We start from the raw sequence: 20,618 nt of genomic DNA on the forward strand, positions 1-20,618 counted from the left end.
TGTTACCTCAGCAGTATAATATATAACAACCAATCACAGCGCAGCTTTCATGTTACCTCAGTATAATATATAACAACCAATCACAGCACAGCTTTCATGTTACCTCAGTATAATATATAACAACCAATCACAGCACAGCTTTCATGTTACCTCAGTATAATATATAACAACCAATCACAGCGCAGCTTTCATGTTACCTCAGTATAATATATAACAACCAATCACAGCACAGCTTTCATGTTACCTCAGCGGTGTAATCTACAAAAACCAATCACAGCACAGCTTTCATGTTACCTCAGCGGTGTAATCTACAAAAACCAATCACAGCGCGGCTTTCATGTTACCTCAGCGGTATAATATATAACAACCAATCACAGCACAGCTTTCATGTTACCTCAGCGGTATATTATATAACAACCAATCACAGCACAGCTTTCATGTTACCTCAGTATAATATATAACAACCAATCACAGCTCAGCTTTCATGTTACCTCAGTATAATTTATAACAACCGATCACAGCGCAGCTTTCATGTTACCTCAGCGGTGTAATCTACAACAACCAATCACAGCGCAGCTTTCATGTTACCTCAGCGGTGTAATCTACAACAACCAATCACAGCGCAGCTTTCATGTTACCTCAGCGGTGTAATCTACAACAACCAATCACAGCGCGGCTTTCATGTTACCTCAGCGGTGTAATCTACAACAACCAATCACAGCGCAGCTTTCATGTTACCTCAGCGGTGTAATCTACAACAACCAATCACAGCGCGGCTTTCATGTTACCTCAGCGGTGTAATCTACAACAACCAATCACAGCGCGGCTTTCATGTTACCTCAGCGGTGTAATCTACAACAACCAATCACAGCGCGGCTTTCATGTTACCTCAGCGGTGTAATCTACAGCAACCAATCACAGCGCGGCTTTCATGTTACCTCAGCGGTGTAATCTACAACAACCAATCACAGCACGGCTTTCATGTTACCTCAGTATAATATATAACAACCAATCACAGCGCAGCTTTCATGTTACCTCAGCGGTATAATATATAACAACCAATCACAGCGCAGCTTTCATGTTACCTCAGCATAATATATAACAACCAATCACAGCGCAGCTTTCATGTTACCTCAGCACTATAATATATAACAACCAATCACAGCGCAGCTTTCATGTTACCTCAGCACTATAATATATAACAACCAATCACAGCGCAGCTTTCATGTTACCTCAGCACTATAATATATAACAACCAATCACAGCGCAGCTTTCATGTTACCTCAGCAGTATAATATATAGCAACCAATCACAGCGCAGCTTTCATGTTACCTCAGCAGTATAATATATAACAACCAATCACATCGCAGCTTTCATGTTACCTCTGCTGTATTTAATTCCACACATTCCAATAATAGGACGGATTTACCTTTTCAATTTAAAAGGCTGCAATTCCCTCTAAAATAGCATTTGTGGTGCCGATCCATAAGGCTGAGGGGTAAACACTTAAGGCGGCAGGTGTACATTAAGGAAAGACCTGTTTTCTCATGGGCAGCTGTGTGCGGCGGCTCCCGTGTATACAGCCCACAAAACCTTTATCTCCGAGCAGCAGACCAAAAACGCCCAGAGCGGTTCTGCCGGCAGATCGCAGGTACGCGCCGCTCACTAGTTCAGCTGTTCCTGATTCAACATACAGCAAAACAGAGATTGTTGCTGTTGTTGGCCGTTTAGTCGTTCACGACCCTCGTCGCCCCTAAAGGCTTCCCCCTCCCCCCTCCCTCCGTGTTTTTCGGTTTTGCTTCTTTCAGTTGTGTGATATCCATGCCAGTATCCGCTCTGACAGTATCGGCCGTCGTGTCCTTTGGCTCACCTGCTCTTATTTTGCCGCTGATCTGTCCAAGCATTATAGATTTTTCCAGCGACTCGGCTCAAATTAGATAAGAAAATACAAATTCCATGCGAACGAAGTCGCGGGTGAGAAGCCGGTATGTTCATAAAGCCTGTAAGGCTGCTACTCATGTCTGCCGCCCTCTTGCAGACACAAGCTTCATTCTGCTACTCATGTGCATTTGGAACCTATGTCTGTTTTCATTCAGCATTGAGTGGGTTAACCAGCACTCCGGCTCCCAGCTCAGCTGTGGGATTAATGGGCAATCCCTTCCCTATTTAGCTGAGCTGGCCCCTCCCTGGTGGCCTCAGTATTGGTGTTTGGTCTTCTGTCTTTGGACTGTTGAAGTCTATGTTGACCTTTGTCTGTTTGTCCCGTTTGTCCCTTTGCCTTGTGCCCTGTATCTGTATGTGTGTCCATCTCCTTTCTGTCTGTGTTCATTCTTGTCTCTGTAGTAAGTTACCGTGTTTCCCCCCCCAAAAAGAACGACCCTGATAATAAGCCCTACCCAGATTTTTTTTAGGGTGGAAGGTGGGAGGAGGGGCTTGAAATATATGCTCTTCCCCGAAAATAAGCCCTCGCTACACTAGATTTAAAAACAAGGAAAAAAAAAAAAAAAACAATACTAGCTGGCGGCATCCCGGTCCCTCACACTGGTCTCCAGCGCTGTGGCAGGCTGCCATGTCCTCCGTGCTGACAGCATTCTCTTCCTGCTAACGGAGCTTTAGATACCCCGCCTCCACAGTGCTGTGATTGGATCATGAGCACCGCTGGCTCAGCCAATCGGAGCCAGTGCTCGACGAACCAATCGCAGCCATTCAGTGATGTCATTCACTGAATAGCTGTGAATGATCGGGCGCCACCAATAAGGACCATCGCATTGGTTCATCTAGTGCTGCATTGATTGGCTGAGTGCAGCTCTCAAGAACCAATCAGAGCAATCACTTACTGGAGTTGGGATTTATGAATCCCGTAGCCAGGAAGCGATCTGTCGGCGGCCAAGGACTGCAAGCAAGCGTGCTGCAGCTCGGGAGAGCAGGGGAAGGGACTTGGATCGAGCCTGCTAAGTATTGTATAATAAGACCTAGTGCCTCTCTTGGGGAAAAAATTAATATAAGACAGGGTATTCTTTTTGGGGGAAACACAGGAGTATGTCGCCGGTTATTCCCGCAAAGCACTCCAATCCCTTCAGCCGATGGCCAAAGCGGAGTACCTGATTAAGGTCTACAGCATTGCCTTGTCACTCTCACTGTGGCCCAACATTCTAGTTGCCCTCAGAGGGTATTTAATAAGGGCCCCTTCATACAGCAGTAATGGCGCTCCATTTTACACGCACTACGGACAGCTTCATCCCCACTGATTGGCAGTGGGGAGTTCAGACCTGTGTCTTCACGTGTGAAAACCATCTCGGCGCGGCGTCAGAGCAGAATGGCCTATTGAGGTTGGTGGGATTCCGTAAGTATGCGGGGAATGCTATGTGCGCACTTGTGCAGGAAGGCCGGGAATCTGGGGGACCGTCTTGCGTTTCATTTTTCACGTATGCAAAAAAAAAACCAAACTGAATGTGTGCAAAAAATATGTAAGATGGTCCAAATTTGCGGTGTAAATGTAACTCCTCCGTAACGCGGCTGCGGCGCTCTCCGCACGATGATGGGGGTTTCTGCTCTTAAGCTTTCTACCTTGGCGGGTGGCTAGGGCGCCCGGGTAGGGCTGGCATAGCTGTGCCACTGCCTCTGAATTGTTGAACAGAACGGTGTGGAGGTGCGCCATGGCTCAGAATCCAAGATGGCCCCCGCTCCATGTACTGGCGGCGCCCCCTCTGCCAAGTGCTGGCTGCGTTTCCCAGAGGAAAGTGGAGAGCCGGTCCTTCTGCATCGGACGTTGTTGAGGGCCACATAAAATCACGTAGCGGATTGGATGAGGCCGGGGGCCTTGAGCTTGATACATGTGCCTTCCATGTTCCCAGTGATTGTCTGCTGCGGTCACCTGGCATATCTGCAGGTACTGAGGGGACAAGTGGGGAACCCCTAACTGGTGGTGGAGCTTATATATTGCAAAGGATGTCCTTGTTTGTTTGTTTGTTTGTTTGTGTTTTTATCTTTATTACTTTTTATTTCATTTAATAATTAGTAAAACTTTTTTTAAAACTTAACTTTCCTTTTTTTTAAAATTTAGCCCCCAGAGGGGACAAGAACATGTGATTCTTTGATCGCTCTCGTAGTATGATGTAATGCCATAGCATTATATTATGCTGTCATCTGACAGGCAATCTATCAAGCCACCCCACAGGCATTGCTTGATAGGCAATTTGCAATCGTACGACAACCCGCAATCTTATCGCTGAGGGCAGTCCGGGACCCCCGAACATCATTCGGGGCATTTAAATGCCTCTGTCAGAATTGATGGCGTTATTTAAAGCGTTAACAGCTCCGATGAGCGGCACGGCTTATTGGAGCTGTTGCCGGCAGGTGTCGACTCTAAGAAACAGCCTGCACCCACGATGTATGAAGCAGGATCGCCCCGTTATCTCCCTTCATACATACTACGAAGCTGCAGGATGTAACTATGCTGTGGGTAACGTTCTGCTGGGCAGTCGGGTCCTGGCATCATGTGGCATGTACCACCGACTGAACATTGTACAGACAAGTACCCCATCATGGCAGCTGGATTCCCCGATGGCAACGCCCTCTATCAGCAGTGTAATATGCCCGTCTGCACTACGGACAACGCCCGGGGATGTGACACAGATGTAGGTGACGACTTGTCCTCTGAGTTCCCCAGATCTCCATCCCATTGCAGAGACAAGTCTGACCCTTGGAGGGCGCTCCGAGCCACTTACCGGACTTGTAGGCTGCGCTGGTGACAGAGAACTCTTCAGCGGTCTCGTAGGGTCTGCACCTCCGGGGGTCACAGGGGATCTACAGAATATTAGGTCAGTGGCTGATCGGTGTGTACGTGTCTCGAGGGGTCTGGACCCCTGGGGGGTCACGGGGACCTACGGAATATTAGGCCGGTGGCTGATCGGTCTGTACATGTCTCGGGGGGGGGTCCGGACCCCCGGGGGTCATGGGGCCTACGAATATTAGGCCGGTGGCTGATAGGTGTGTACGTGTCTCAAGAGGTCCTGACCCCTGGGGAGGTCACAGGGGCCCTACGGAATATTAGGTCGGTGGCTGATCGGTGTGTACATGTCTCGAGGGGTCTGGACCCCCGGGGGTCATGGGGGCCCTATGAAATATTAGGCCGGTGGCTGATCGGTGTGTATGTGTCTCGAGGGGTCCGGACCCCCGGGGGTCACAGGGGGCTTATAGAACATTAGGTCGGTGTGTACATGTTTCTAGGAGGGTTGCATCTGTCTTCTCCGGTGCCCCGTCTGCCGGTGTTTGGCTCCTGGACTTCCCATACTTACACTTCCAGGCTTGTGGTTTCCTCGCTGGTCCTGACCTTATCCGTCTTCTTGCGCTCCTTGTTTCCTGCCATCTGCCCCGCACGCTTGCCAGCATATCTATATTTGTTTGGCCGGCCGTACACATGATACAGCTGTCGTGTCGGTAGACGGCCGCTCCCATGTGGTAAACCAGAGATGGAGAGGAACAGTGCCGCTCGCTGAAATTAGTCTCTTAGCCCCAGAAGTCTTAGGGTGTGGGCACAGCGAAAACCGTACTGCATCTTTAACCCTAAACCGGCAACGGCCGAGTACGGCTGATGGACACGGTAACCTCTGGTGTCCCCTCGGTGCTTTCGGGGCTTAATACCATCGCTGGTTTAATCTTGTAAGAGTTATGCACAACCTGGAAGACTCTTTAAGTCATGAAGTGTAGTACATCTGTTTGGCCTCTCTGTGGTGCTAGTGGGTTGTGTACTGGAACCTACTCAGTGATTCTTAAAGGGTTTTCCGGGCAAATACAATTTATGAGCTAGCCTCAGGATAGGCCGTCAATATGAGTGCGCTGCTCAGTATCCCGGCCAATCAGCTGCAGTGCACTCTGACCCATGTAGTGGCCACATTTGGTAATTGCAGTCTAGGGACTCATTAAAATCAATGACAGCGGCAAGTACGCGGGTCGGAGTTAACTGCTTCTGCTCTGCACCCTGGCTGATCGGCCGGGGTCCTGAGCGGTGGATCCCTACTAACCTACTCTTGACGATCTATCCTGAGGACAGGGCATGAATAGTACTTACCCAGAAAACTCCTTTAATTCTCATGACCTGCACAATGGAACAGTCTGCGGGCCTTGGCGAGCGTGTGATCGCTGCGATCCCTACGATTTGTACAATGATGATTTTATTAATTTTTTTCCCATCCGTCCGGTTTTTGTTGCTCTTTGATTGCCAGTAATAACAAACAGACAACCGGCAGACCCAATGAGGCTTCAGGGTGACTTTATGAAAGATGTTGGTGTAGTCCTGCCACCTTGCATTCTCATTGGTCACGGTCTGATGCCCAAGTAGCCGCATCCATAACCCAGATTTCACCGTATTATGATCTGTGGGCCGTGATTGAATCTACCTGTAAGTTGCGCTATGATCCCATTGACGTCTGTGAGACTGCGAGGTCACAAGAGCTGCACAGTGATTTGTAGTTATTTTTTATGTTTGCCGTGTATTCCGGGCCTAAAAGTCCATAAATCCACCAAGATCTGTTGTAAACCTTTAAATACCCCAATGGGAAATTCAGAGTGTAATCACCATTGATACCCGCATCGATAACGAGAATAGGGGTCCAGTGTACCCCCTTCTTCCTCACTGCAGGTTCATTGCACACCCCACAGTCTGGCGAAGACTGAACGGACCGGCGGTTAAGTGTGTGATGCCACTCCATTCATGGGACTGCCGGAGATTGCCGAGTGCTACACTATTTCCGTCAGACCCATTGAAATGAATGTAGCATCGCCCCACATGTGTGACCACCACTGTATTCAATATATACATCCTTGCCTGGTGTATATATTGGAGGAGAGGGGAACATGGGACCCCTGTTCTTCACATCGATGAGCATCTCACCGGTGAGACCCACAATGTCAGACTTTTATCATCTAACCTATGGATAGGCAATGAAAGTCAATATTAGGATATCCGATTAATTAAAAGGTTCTGTGTTCAGGACCTTCTCTTGGCCAGAGCAGAGAGCGGCTACAAAGAGTGTCTCTCACTAGAGAGGACTTGGCCTGTTCATCCTACATAGTCAATTAGACACCTTGTAATTCTTCATTTCTCCTGCGGGGGAGCTGTAGGGGAATTTAGCACTTGTTGCGAGTTCCCCTTGTAGATTACAACTGATCGCTGGGGTTTTCTCTGCGATCATCTTATTTTTAAAGCAACCCTCCTAACAAAGGAGGGCAACCCTGTAATTCATGCTTTGAAGTATTCTCTTCTTCTCCCCTTTACATCACTATTCTCTGTAAATGATGCCATCCGGCTGTGAACCTTCATAAAAATGTACCGCCATAAACTCGGAGGTGGTGGCACGTCTGGCGCAGGATGAAGAGCAATTACCCCGGAACGGTAGCTTCAGCTTATTTTTATATACTTCTTCATTGGGCGAACTTTCCTTTCTGCTTTACTAATTTGGAATGACTGAGTGAAGCGCGTTGAGCGGTGGCTCACCACTAATGCCTTCATCCGAGAGGCCATGCTAGTGCCTCCAAAGTTTGGGGTTTTGGGCTCGTGGATCAGGTGATAAAAAAAATGACCTTACTTTTTCCTTTTTCTAAAAGCGTTCTAAAATGTATTTTTATAGCCTCCATTCTGTAAATATGCATTAACCATTGCCATATGCTTTCCTAATCTCCTGAGTTCTATCCTGTCCTATCAGCCTACAGCGGTTGGGATATTTTTGACCGCCTCAAAATGCCTAGTGTGCCATTTTTAAAGTATACTTGGCACTTTGCTACTTATGATGGAAGAATCCATTTTTTTGGTGGTGGGGGGGGGGATTTATGTTACAGCATATCTGCTTTATGAGTTAGCCTCGTAAGCACTGTTTCAGATATAGACCATAGAGGGCAGTTTTTCAAGTGGTTACAGTGACCCTCCGGTTTTGTGACAATTCTGTTCTGTGATTGGAGGGGAAGACTGGATATAATACATGCGGTTAAACTTTTCTGCTCTTCTTCCAATGCACCAGGTTCAGGTCCTGTTTTCGGCTATCGAAAATGGCTACCACAATTTTCTAACCACATAACGCACACCGTGTACTGCTCCTTAATTGGCCAGGCTGCTCATATGATCAGTGCTGGCCAATCAGAGAACGGGTATAGTGCATTGGTAGTCTAACACTGTGAGGATTAGCTAGTCTGAAGATTGCATTGGCCATTTTGGAAGGCCAATAACTGGACCCAGAACCGTCAAATCAGAGGAGAACTGCAGGCAATATAGCCCCCACCTCCTCTGGTCCTGGGACAGAATTGTGTTGTGAAATTGGAGGGTCACTTTAATGGGGGGTTCCCATTTCACTTTTATGGCATGTAACCGGATTAGCCATAAAGATCTGATAGGTGGGGTCCTGGGGGGAGGGGGGATTTGCATCTTTGTCGAGATATGGAATCCCTTCTACCTTCTCCGCCCTGACTGAATGTGGTGGACAGGACTTGCAGCTGAGCGGGCTGTGCTACACTGTTTCCATAACTGTACTTCACTTCTATGGAAGTTTGGCGAACAGTTAAGGCTATGATTGGCGGAGGTGAGTATTCTGCCTTTACTACCGTTTAAACAATTTCTGCATTTGTAGTAGAATGTCTATGGGTGGTCCCGACACATTCTTCAGCCAAAAGCCAGGTAGTTGGGCAGAAAGTGGGTGGACTCCATTATAGTGAATGGGGACCACCCAGGGCTGTTCGGTTCCGTCCACAGAAGGAACCATTTGGAAAATGGAGCAGGAAAGCGGGGTCCCCAACGCAGGTGTGAAACCACCAGAAATGGACTTAAAAATTTACAACTACTTGCGAACCAGAAATGTACAAGCTGCAAAATCTATATGCCTCGCCGCTCTAGGCAGGACTTGAAGAGACAGCAAATCCCAAAAAATTCTCTTTTACAGCCACCAGCAGAAAATACATCAAATACATCAAATACTCTCCACCGATGTTTCCACACTTGTTTCCAGTTGGTGGTGTGGTTGGTCTTGTTCCTCAAATACTATCCACACTGAATGAAGAGAACCGACACCCAGTGCAGAACCTTCTGGGAACATTTTACTATAAATCCGGCAATTATACCCACAAGGATCATAAGTTTAAAGCTGCAGCAAATGTTGGGTGACCGACTGTTGTATGGAATGGCCCCCCAGACCATCACACCAGTAGGGGGCAGTATGCCGCTTCACAGCAAAGACAGGATTAAGGTCAGTTGGAGCTGCTGGTGCTTGATGGACAATTGGAAGATCCTCTCTACTGGTGGTCTGTAGGGGGCGTCCTGAGCCCGGTCACCTTGTGTGCCCTCACACATCCACTGGTCCCAACACCTCCTAACAGTCTGGTCAGACGCTCCTCTCTACTGGTGGTCTGAAGGGGGTGTCCTGAGCCCGATCACCTTGTGTGCCCTCACACATCCACTGGTCCCAACACCTCCTAACAGTCTGGTCAGACGCTCCTCTCTACTGGTGGTCTGTAGGGGGCGTCCTGAGCCCAGTCACCTTGTGTGCCCCCATCTACTGGTCCCAACACCTCCTATCAGTCTGGTCAGACGCTCCTCTCTACTGGTGGTCTGTAGGGGGCGTCCTGAGTCCAGTCACCTTGTGTGAACTCACACATCCACTGGTTCCAACACCTCCTAACAGTCTGGTCAGAATGGCCGGTGGGGGACAATTCATCGATACGACCATCCAGCTTCTCACGCCCCAATAATGCGCCCCCCTCTGGTAACGGGGTGAAATCTCTTCTCTGCATCGTAAAGGCGTCTAGTGGTCAACAAGCTCTACACAAGTGGAAGAAGAGGTCACTACACACAAGGAGCCTCCGAGAGCCTCTTATAGGCCAAGGGGGGAACCACATTTAGGGCCTCAGATGACAAGACCGTCCCTCTAATCACCACAACTCTCATCATTTACAGATCTGCCTGAGATGGAACCGCAGGACGGGTTTTACTGCAAAGCGACAACTTCTTCTGGGGTCGGATGTTTTTTGGACAAACGGTGTATATTTTTAAACTTATGATCCTTGTGAGTATAATTGCCGGATTCATATTAAACTATTCCTAACGGTTCTGCACTAAGTGGATACCGTGTGAGGATCGCGGATTGTGGCACAGGACCAACCACACCCCCAATGGGACAAGTGTGGAAGTGTATTTGATGTATTTTCTGCTGGCGGCTGTAGGATGCAATCCTTCGGGATCTGCTGTCTCCTTAAATCCTGCGCGGAGCGGTGAGGCGTATAGACTGTATTTACGGACAGGTTGACTCCGTCTTTGATCGCCAGCTCTGTAGGGGATCTATAATGATCGGTCGCATTTACCTGCATCCTTCATTGCAAAAGTGTCAATTGTCCGTGTAAACCGAACCGCTAACCGGCTGACAAATGAGAATTCTTTCACCAATCACTTCGCTTTATCGCCCCCCCCCCCCCCCCTCCCGGTCCTTTGCTGTTCTACTTCCGGTTACAGCAAACCAGCGAATTGTCACTGATCGCTGTAGCTAATCATTGTCTCACTTCATCTGGTAATTGGCTATCGAGGTCACATGTCTCATTGTCGAGATGTTATTGCTGCTGCAGCCAAAGGTGGAGAGCAGCGGGGTAGCGTGCCCAGGATGGGAGCGCCGGGGGACGTATGTTGTCTGCTATGTTGTTGCAACGCTCTGATTTATTTTGAAAAACATTTGTTTCCCTGATTAACCCATTTTAAAGTGCTCCTGTAGTAAACATCACAAGTGCCCCTCGGGCAGCAGCACTACGTTGATGTCATGTGGCCGGACGTTGTGTGCCTAACCTACATATTTTGGATCTTTCTATCCCCCTAAATGCTTTCTGAATATGCATATGCCCTCCCTCCTTCCCTGCTAAGTGGGCGGGCTCTTCCTGGTGAGGTGTTAGTGCTAAACCAATCAGATCTGCTGCTGCCTCTCTCCCTCAAAGAGGGGGAAACTGCAGCTGCATCTCCCTCCTCCCTCGCTATACTACTAACATATTTTTGGGCATGTTGAGGGTTCTCCCAGCGGTGTTCATAGTCCTGAATGGTCCCCTCCAGTCTGTTACAATATCACATTAATCCCGCAGCATGTCCTGTTCCAATCTGTGACAATGGGTCATGCAATGTACAGATCAGACGGCACATGCCCGATGTCTGCGTGCCCGCCAACGCTAGATGGTCATTTCGCCTGATTAATATTTGTGTTCTTTTTTCAGAGAGGTGGCGGATGAGAGGATATTCCACCTGATACTCCAGATATTGTCCAGGGCGCTGCAGGAGCTCCGGCCCCCGGTCACTGCGTCCGCGCCTTCTGGGGGAAGCTGGTGGGACCTATCAGCCGAATGCTTCCGATGCTTAAGGAACGCTTGTGCCCAGTGCCCCACAAACCAGAATACCATCAGGTGAGCGCTGGGTCCGGGGGGGGGGGGGGCTTCTGCATCTTGGTCCTATGTACCTGTTTTAGGGTGAAGGCTATTGTTCCAGAGTCTTGCGCCGAGCGATGCCCTGCTGTCTACGGGGCGGTTCTGTTTTTCCTTAACAAATTAAGGCCGCCTGCAGGCGGGCGGAAATTCCGCGGCAAGATTTCCCGCGGAATTTCCGCCCGTGGAAGCTGCCATAGGATTGCATTAACAAACGCAATCCTAGGCAGACAGCCGCAATTTGGCCGAGCGAAATCTCGCGTGGCAAACAAATCGCGACATGTTCTATTTCTGTGCGGGGCCCACACAGAAACGTCACTCCCCGTCCGCCGGCTCCGCTCCACTCTGCGCATGTGCCGGCACATGAAAGAGCCGGGGCTGCAGGAGCGGGTGAGTGACGCTCTGCTCTCTGCAGACGCTCGGGTCAGGTCCCGCTACGAGAATTCTCGCAGCCGGATCCGACCCGGCCGTCTGCAGTCAGAAAGAAAGATGGATTGGGGGAGTTGAAATTCAGCACCTGATCCTTTGTTTTTGGAGGTAAGCTGCCACCAGAGCTGTCTGGTTGAGGCTTACCTCCCCAAACTTTTTAACACTCAGCCATGCTGAACGCGTGCGCGTGCGTGCGTGTGTGCGTGCGTGTGCGTGCGTGTGCGCGTGCGCGAGCGTGTGTGTGTGCGCGCGTGTGCGCGTGTGCGCGTGTGTGCGTGCACACACTGCTGTCGGGTAGAGGGTCATTTGGCCAAGTGTGTGTGCGCTTAAAGGGTTTTTCCAGGGAGAATACTACAAATGATGTATCCTCAGGATGGGTCATCGGCTTAGGTCTGTCGCACGGGAACCAACCAGCTGAGCGGGTGCATGCCATCAGCGCCGCAAATACACAGAGGTTGAAGCAGAAGTCTCAGCGCTGACCTCTGTGTAGTGGCTGGCGCTTTGAAATCGAGCTGAGCCTGCAGTTACAAGCACAGGCCACTACACAGAGGGCGGCGAGGAGACTTCTGCTTCAACCTCTGTGTATTTGCGGCGCTAACAGCATGCTCAGCTGATCATTTGGGGTCCCAAGCGATGGACCCCGGCCGATGGACTTTTAAGGACCTATCAAGAGGATAATCGTCAATAGTATTTCCCTGGAAAACCCCTTTACGTTAAGCCCAGGGTTGGAACGGCTTTACTGGGGGGACAGCTAGTATTACATCATCTCCGCCCCCTACCTGTCCTCTAGAGGGGTCTTCCCTCTAACAACCCAGTTTGGTTCTGAAGGACAGGGTTATGTTTTTAGATTTCCGTCTCCACATTTCAAAAGCCGTAGCTTTTTGTGCTTTTGTGTTTTTTTTTTTTTTTTTTTTTTTTTTTTCCGTTGCCTTTGCTTTGTGGTATGAATGACATAACTTTTTTTTTTTTCACTCTGAACGTACCAAAAAAAAAAACTTTTTTCTTTTCCTCCCACTTTTGTATATTAAAAACTTCTTCCTTTTTGTTTTTTTTATCTATTTTTTTAACATTCTCTTTGCCATTGCTGCATTTGAGGCCCCCGGACGTTATTTTTTTCCTAGCTGTGCGCGGCATTGTTTTTTGTGACTTTTTAAAAAAATCCCTTTTTAAAATTTAGTTCTGGCTTTTATTTATTTTTAATAGTGTTTTCGTGGTCGGTCGTTTAAAAACATCAACTACAGTAACGATTACCACCTAAACATACGGACAACATAAAATAAATCAGCTTCTGGGTGCGGCGTCACGTAGCGGAAAATGGGGCTGATTATTCACCGTGGGATATCCGCATCGTCTCTGCCCCTCAGTTGTTGGCATCTCCTTATTGAACAGCCCCCCCGCCGTAGATGTATCTCTGAGCCACCAGACTTCTGTAGATGCTGTACAGGTTAACGGAAAGCCCTGTGTAAGCAGAATAGCCGTCCCCAGTGCCTTGGCACACTGTGCCCTGCGCTGAATACTTGTATGTTCGTGCGGTTTCACTGTGTGGGGCTGACGGCTCGCCCTTTAATTAGGTAGAGAAAGCTTGCATAATGTTACCACAAGGCTCAGCAGATGTCACTGCGAGGCTTGGAGCTCCAGGAAACGGTCTATGGGGAGATCACTACACCGATGGCCTCAAGCTGCGGGCAGGGGGAAATTATAGCCACCTTTTAAAAGAAGTGCCCCCCGCTATTGCTGAGCTCTTACATCACTTACTGTCTGCTCTCTATTCACTTTCAAAGCTGCCCCTAGAATTCGGCTGCTTGGAGTGCAGCGCTGCCTGACAGGCACACTTGAAAGCTTAGCAGTCATCCCTTAATGTTTTCTGCAGCATCACTCGGTGGGGACGTACGCTGCAATGAAGAAAAGGAGATCCCTGCTGAGCTAAAAAATACCCTGACTTCACAGCTTGCTAAATCCCCCTGCTGGTTCAGTGGCTGCAAGGAAAAGTCTGCAGAATTGACACGATGGGCAAATTAAGTGAGAAGAAGTATTTGCAGATGTAGTCCGCATTAAAGGGGTTGTCCTGCTGATGGCATATCCACAGGATACATTTTCAACAGTAGATTGGCGAGGGTCTGCCACAGGACCCTTCCACATAAGCTGTTCTCTGGGCTGGTGTGTTCGTACACTGAGCTAATTTCTGCAGGAAGCAGACAGCCACTGCAATGGCTGGTCTTTTTGTATTGCAGACATTGAAGTGAATAGGAACTTCGCCTGCAATACTAAGCATGGCCACCGCAGTGGGAACGGAGATGTCTGCTTCCTGCAAAATATCAGCTCAATGTGTGAATGTATTGGTCCAGAGAACAGCTGATCAGAGGGCGTCCCGGGTGGCCGACCGCCACTGACCGACTATGGCCTGTCTTGAGGATAGATCATCAATTGTTCATAACTGGACAAACCTTCAAAAAGACTAAATTTGGTCCTGGGATCAGAGAAGAGGGATATATTACCTGGTGCCCTCCTTTTATTCCCATACAGTTCCTGTGGCCCTGCCACTATGATCCAAGATGGCAGCACCACTTCTCAGACTACCTGATACTCGCTGTACATTGGTACTGCATCAGTAGTGTGAGACACGACATGCTGCTCTCATTGGCCGGCGCTGCTCACATCAGAAAGCGGCTGCATACTGATGCACAGTGTGCATCATTCATCTACAGACATCCCGCGGCCATCTTGGTTTACCAAATGGGGCCACACGAACTGGTATTAGAATAAAGGACACCAGGTAATGTAAGCTTCAAACCAGAGGGTCCCTTTAAAGAGACTTTCCCATTGAAAACATAGCATAGAGGAAAAAAAATCTGATTGCTGGTTGTCCGTCCATTGGTAACCCAAGCGAGGCCCAAATCTGTGCACCCTGAGAGCCTATGTTACGGTAGCAATGGTGCGCATGTGTGATTCCCACTCTTTTCACTTCTACGGGACAGATAGAGATTGCCAGGCGCATTCATCTCCACCTGTCCAATAGAAGTGCATAGAGCGGTTGTCGAGCCTTCGCACCACCGCCTCATTCACCTGGGACATTCACTCCAAGCGGTGGGAGTCTGACCAGTGATTACACATTTATCCCCTACTCTATAGATAGTGATTAAATGCCTTTAATGGAAAAACTACTCTAAACTGCGAGATTATATCTTGGTTGCAAAAGCCCTATAAGGGGCTGTCCACTTTCTTCATTAAGGACTCCTCTGTTCTGGACCCTCATCTATTAGCCAGAGTGGGGTGCGACTACAAAGCTTGTCTCCTCTGGAGAATGTTTCCTTGTACTGCTTCACGTGAACATTCAATTGATTGTATTTGGAATTGTGTAATGCCTCAGTTCTCCTGTGGAGGCACTGCAGGGAAACTGAACACTTGCAGCTGCGGTTGATCAAAGACTTCAGAAGATCACTGCAGGAAATCAGGCCTGTACGGTTCTGAATACCAATTGTATGACTGTATAGCTGGCAGATATTTCTCTCCTCATGTAATCCTTTTTATGTGACAGAAACGTGGGACTGATTGAGAAAGCCACGACTCTCCTCCAAGGCTCCAGTACATCAAACTCCTCAGAAGAATCGTCTTTAGTCGGTAAGCAGCTCCTCGGTCTTCAGAAAATCTCCTGAACTTGTATTCTCATTAAAGGGGTATTTTCATCTTGTCCTATCGTGGCTGAGATGTGAGTCCCCCTCTGTATGCCGTGGCTGGGAGTATAGAAACAGCCAAGTGGACTGTGCTGCTCAGTTTCCTTAAAGGGGTTGTCCAGTTGCAAAACTATTGATGGCCTATGCACAGGATAGGTAATCAGTAGTAGATCAACATGAATCTAGGAACCCCACCAATCAGCCGTTCACTGGGCTGGTGTGCTCATGTCCAAAGTTGATGTCTGGGTTCCTATTGCAGTGACCAGGTTTGTATTACAGGCAAAGTTCCCACGGAAATGAATAGCCTGCAGTACCAAGCCTGGCCACCGCAGTGGGAATGGAGCTGTCTGCTTCCTGCAGAAATCAACTCCATGCAGGAGCACACCAGCCCACTTAGGCCGTATATAGTTTTCAACTGGGCAGTCTGTTTAAATTCCCATAGCAGTGAGTGAATGAGAGTTTATGTGGATCAGAAAGGGTAAAGTTTCTCCTTAGGGAGAGCAGCTAGTAGGTGTGAGGAGACCTATGAGGCCATTCATGCCCCTCTGGGACATTTTATGCAAATGGGAAGATTGAATAATGCCTCTACAGCGCCATCTACTAGAAGGCGGCATTCCTGCAAGTCAATGTCCGACCTTTTAACAAGCCTGGTAACAATGACTGGAAGTGTAAGCCAAAGCCAGAGCCTTCTCCGGAAGGGAAGGCCCTCGTCGGTGTTTCTGGGTCTGATAGGTCCTCGTTTTTGAGTCCTGGAAAACCCCTTTAATAGGATATGCCATCAGTGTGTGACTAGTACTGGTTCTTCAAGAAAATAGTAGAGAGCGCCACTGGTAGGTAAAATTCACGGCTGGTGGGATGTGCGAAAGCAATCACGATGAATCTTTTCCTCAGTACTCCAATCCTCTGAGTCAAAGGAGAGCTGCAGATACAAGCCGGGGGGTCGGGACCAGAACTCCCCCGGGTATAACAGAAAGTGGGACGTCAGAAAAAATCTGCGCTCAATTTGGAGTGAAAACTGAGGATAGCTTCACATATAAGAAATGGTTTGCTATAACACTTACTTGGAAGGAGGGGGGTATGATGCACAAATGCCCCCTCCTCAGAGTGTCCTCCACAAAGTATAGAACTATGCTCCAGAGTACATAGTAATGGACAGGATACTTTAATCAGGCAACGCGTTTCGGTGCAGTATAAAGCACCTTTCTCAAGCCATATGGCTTGAGAAAAACATGACCTGTTGGCGGTCCCTGAGGACTGGAGTTGGGGAACACTGACATGGAACATGGAAGTCCCCGAGATCCACCGCTACTCCTGCGCCACACCTCGCACATAAGGCACGGGTACAGGATTGGCAGCGAACATGGCAGGTTGTGAGCGCCATCAGTCCATGGAGAGCTTCTATGTGACGCTCATGAATACGCCGGGCTCTGTTCAGGCCAGACTCTCACCTTAGACTCAAATCTGCCTAATTGGCATACGGGGGTGGGAAATGTTTGGTACTGACCTATGAAAACCGGTCCGCCGCCATGTCCTCCACACCTAGTACAGCGGTGGGGTTAGTTTGGGGCGACAGGTTCCCTGTAAAGGTGAAGACCCGGCTTCTTCAGGTGTCTCCTCTGGATTTGGCCCCACGCACAGTGGATCTCCTGGCGCTGGTCCTGCCAGAAGCCCCGATGGCCCCCGGTGACTGGCGATGCCTTTAGTTACGAGGGGCGAGATAAGCTGGGATCCTCAGCAGACTATTAGACCGCTCTCTCCTCCTTCAGACGGCCTTTTTTGTGGCTTGGTAATTGCTGGTTGGAGTTCAGTATGTACTATAGGATGGGGATGGCTCGGAAACAGTGTGTGCGGCGTCGCTGGCACCACATCTAGCGCTGCGGTCTCTGACAACTATTTATTCCGCTCCGTGAAGCTGCAGCATTGTCATTAAACAGACAGTGATTTATTAACTAGAGAAAATTAAAACCAGCTTCTCCTCTCGGCTAATCGCTGCAGTAAAAGGAGTCCTGAGCCGGTCCGATAGCACCGGAGAGTCGGCACGTATTGCCACCGTTACAGCCACCACAGGGGGGCAGTAGAGCATTATGTCTCCTTGTATCTGCCTTGTGTCTTGGCGGCTTTCACCCTCTCTTGGAAAGCTGGGTGTCACATACTACCCCCATAGCCTGACGGGTGTGTGACTACAAGGGGTTAAAAGGGTTATCGCCTATACACAGGGTAGGTGATAAATGATTGATCGCCGGGGGTCCTCTGGGACTCCTTGACAAGAGCATACCTGAAGTGAATGGAGCGGTGGTGCGCATGCATGACCATGGCTCCATTCACTTCTGTGGGGCTGACTGAAGTAGCCGAGCACCACGATCTGCTATTGCCATAGACGATGAATAGGAGCGGTGGGCACGCATGGGCACTACAACTCCAATCACACTGGGATCTTGGGGACCGCTGCTCTGGGAGTCCCAGCTGTCGGATCCCATATGTAAATGTTACATTCACCCGGTGGACTCGATCGCAGGGGCCCCAGCAATTGGACCACTCATAAGTTTGGTGGCTCAGTGGTTAGTGCTGTCGCCTTGCAGCAATCTGGTCCTGGGGTTGAATTTGACTATGGCCGTATTTACATGGGGGTGAGCGATATCGGCCTGAGAAACTTGGACCAATAGTATGCTTGTAAACATGCGATCTTTGCATGCAAGTGTGATGCATCTTGGGGAAAAAAAAATAACATTGCGTCGCTGATCATGTGATTATTATAATTTTTTCATGGGTGTGAAGATCGCAAGCGTTGTTGTTTTTTTTTTTTTTTTTTACAGGAAAAATGTTAAGCTGCAGTCGCGTGTACATGCGCATGTGATGCTATTTTTAACTTTTTAACCCTTTCCAATCCACTGTCTGACTGTGCTTGTACAGCTCCAATATCAGAAGACGTCCAACAGGGTCTTCTTACCGTCTATTTGCCAGCCGCTGTCGGAGCCTCTCTGGCACACACACTGGATTTAGCCAGCAGATGGCACCGCTGTATAACAGCAAAAAGAGAAAGCCTTTTAGGAAATCCTGAATCCAAAATTGGATTGGGAAGGGTTTAGTTTTTTTTTTTTTTTTTATTCTTGAGCGAGATTTCTGTGGACTCGCAGTAAAATAAAACCTTCCGTCTCGCAGCATCGCTGCAAGATAAAAATTGGCCATGTGAATAGACGCATTGCAAAGAACGGGTTCTATTTTCATGCGAGTTATCCCCTATAAATACGCCCCACGGCCGACATCTGTATGGATTATATACCTTCTCCTTCTGTTTGCTTTAATTTTTCACAGTTACTCCAATTTTTTTCCGACATCTGAAAAATGTACTGATGGGTTAGGTTGGCTCAATACAAAATTGGCCCTTGTGAGATATTGAATTTCAATGTGAGCCCCATGACGGGCAGGAAGCGATGAGAGTGATAAAAATGGGCTGTTTGCAGGACTGCTGATTGGTTCATTAGGCAAATGGGGTGTTTTGGAAAGCACAAACGATGGCGTACCAGCCTTACTTGATCCTCCGCCTCTCCTGTTCCAATGCCTGGTCTGCTGCCGTTCTCTACTTCCTGCTGCAGTGACTGTCTCCACAACGGGGACATGTGACCTCTGCAGCCAATCAGCCACTCACTTTGGATGCGCAGATGTCCATCTGACCGTTTTTTCGACATTTATGCGAACCAGGCCTAATGTGTTGAGTTACACGCTTTCACGCTAAGCCCTGGTCCAGCACAGCCCATCCTGCAGTAACCTCCCCGGCCGGTACAAAGGAGTTTTGTACTACAGGGTCTTTGCAGAATTAATGATGTTATAAGTACATCTCGTCATCTAACCGTAGAGAGAGCTGTAGCCACGCATGAAGGAGTGCAGAGGCTGCTGTAATCATAGGTCTTTACGAAGTAGAACCCTCCTTCTACAAGCACAGAGTCTGTAATCTATTATATGTTGCAGCAGTGAGTATCGCAGGTCGCCTCCTGTAGGATGCAGCCGTATCAATTTAGTAAAAAGCCCCTTCTAAGTCAAAGCAGAGAGCCACAATCACCCTGATCGCTGCCACGTACGGCTGCTTTCACTCTGGCGTTGGGCCTCCGTTCAGGGTTTCTCTCTCTTTGCTCCGTTTGTGGAGGCGAGAAACTGAAATAAAACTGAAAAACAGATCCATTTTTTCCCCCATTGAATTTAACCCCTTATTGACTATCTTATAGTGTTTTTTTTACTTCCAACAGCTGCAGGATGTGTATAGTGATCTACCTCCATGCACGGGGCGATTGCGGGGCGATCACCCTCCATGCACGGGGCGATTGCGGGGCGATCACCCTCCATGCACGGGGCGATCACCCTCCATGCACTGCAGGCTGTTTCTTTTATTTCTTTTAATTTGTATCCATAAATGTTTAGCGAATACATAGCAGTAGAACCGCAGCATTACGTAATATGAGTGCCAAACAAGTCATTCATCATGTTGTTTTTTAAAAAATTAATTAAATGGTTTGTTAACAAATACGCCGGCTGTTGCTGGCGGCAACAGATCTGATAAGCCGCGTGCCTCTTCGGGCCTGTTAACCCTCTAAATCCCGCTGTTCTGACAGCAGTATTTACATCCACCAAATGAAGTTCCGAAGTCCCGTACGGCCCCTCTGTGATGAGATTTCAGGGAGCTGTGCGGGTGTCATGGCAGCCGAGGGCCTTCTGAAAAGCCCCAGGGCTGTCTTAGCAGAATGCCTATGAAGCCATCCCTGTGGGGTGGCTTGATAGACTGCCTGCTGAAGTGCAGTATGATGCAGTGCTCTGGCATTACATCATACTGCAGGAGCGATCAAAGCATTGTAGTTGTTGTCCCCTCCAGGGACTAAGAAAATAAGTAAAAAATAAGATCAGTAAAGCTTTTCCTTATTTTTTTTTTCCCTTCTCTCTAATAATTAGTAATAAAAGTTAAAAAAAAAACCCCCAAAACCCTTTTGCCATATTTATAATAGAAGAATCTAAATAGTAAAACAAAAATACTACTTGGTATCGCTGCGTCCGTAAAAGTCCAGTCTATGAAAGTAACGCATTATTTACCCCGCAAGG

At 48.5% G+C, this 20,618-nt stretch overlaps 1 protein-coding gene across 1 annotated transcript in view; it reads left to right on the top strand.

Moving 5' to 3' along the window:
* The window catches only part of ATXN10 (ataxin 10), a 132,975-nt gene that overhangs the window by 4,930 nt on the left and 107,427 nt on the right, over nucleotides 1-20,618 (top strand). The window contains exons 2-3 of the mRNA XM_066590212.1: nucleotides 11,230-11,415; nucleotides 15,398-15,480. Of these exons, the coding sequence (XP_066446309.1) occupies nucleotides 11,230-11,415; nucleotides 15,398-15,480 (269 nt within the window). The remainder of the gene's footprint in view (nucleotides 1-11,229; nucleotides 11,416-15,397; nucleotides 15,481-20,618) is intronic.

Source organism: Eleutherodactylus coqui, chromosome 2 (assembly GCF_035609145.1).
Source record: "Eleutherodactylus coqui strain aEleCoq1 chromosome 2, aEleCoq1.hap1, whole genome shotgun sequence".
NCBI classification, from domain to species: Eukaryota; Metazoa; Chordata; class Amphibia; order Anura; family Eleutherodactylidae; genus Eleutherodactylus; species Eleutherodactylus coqui.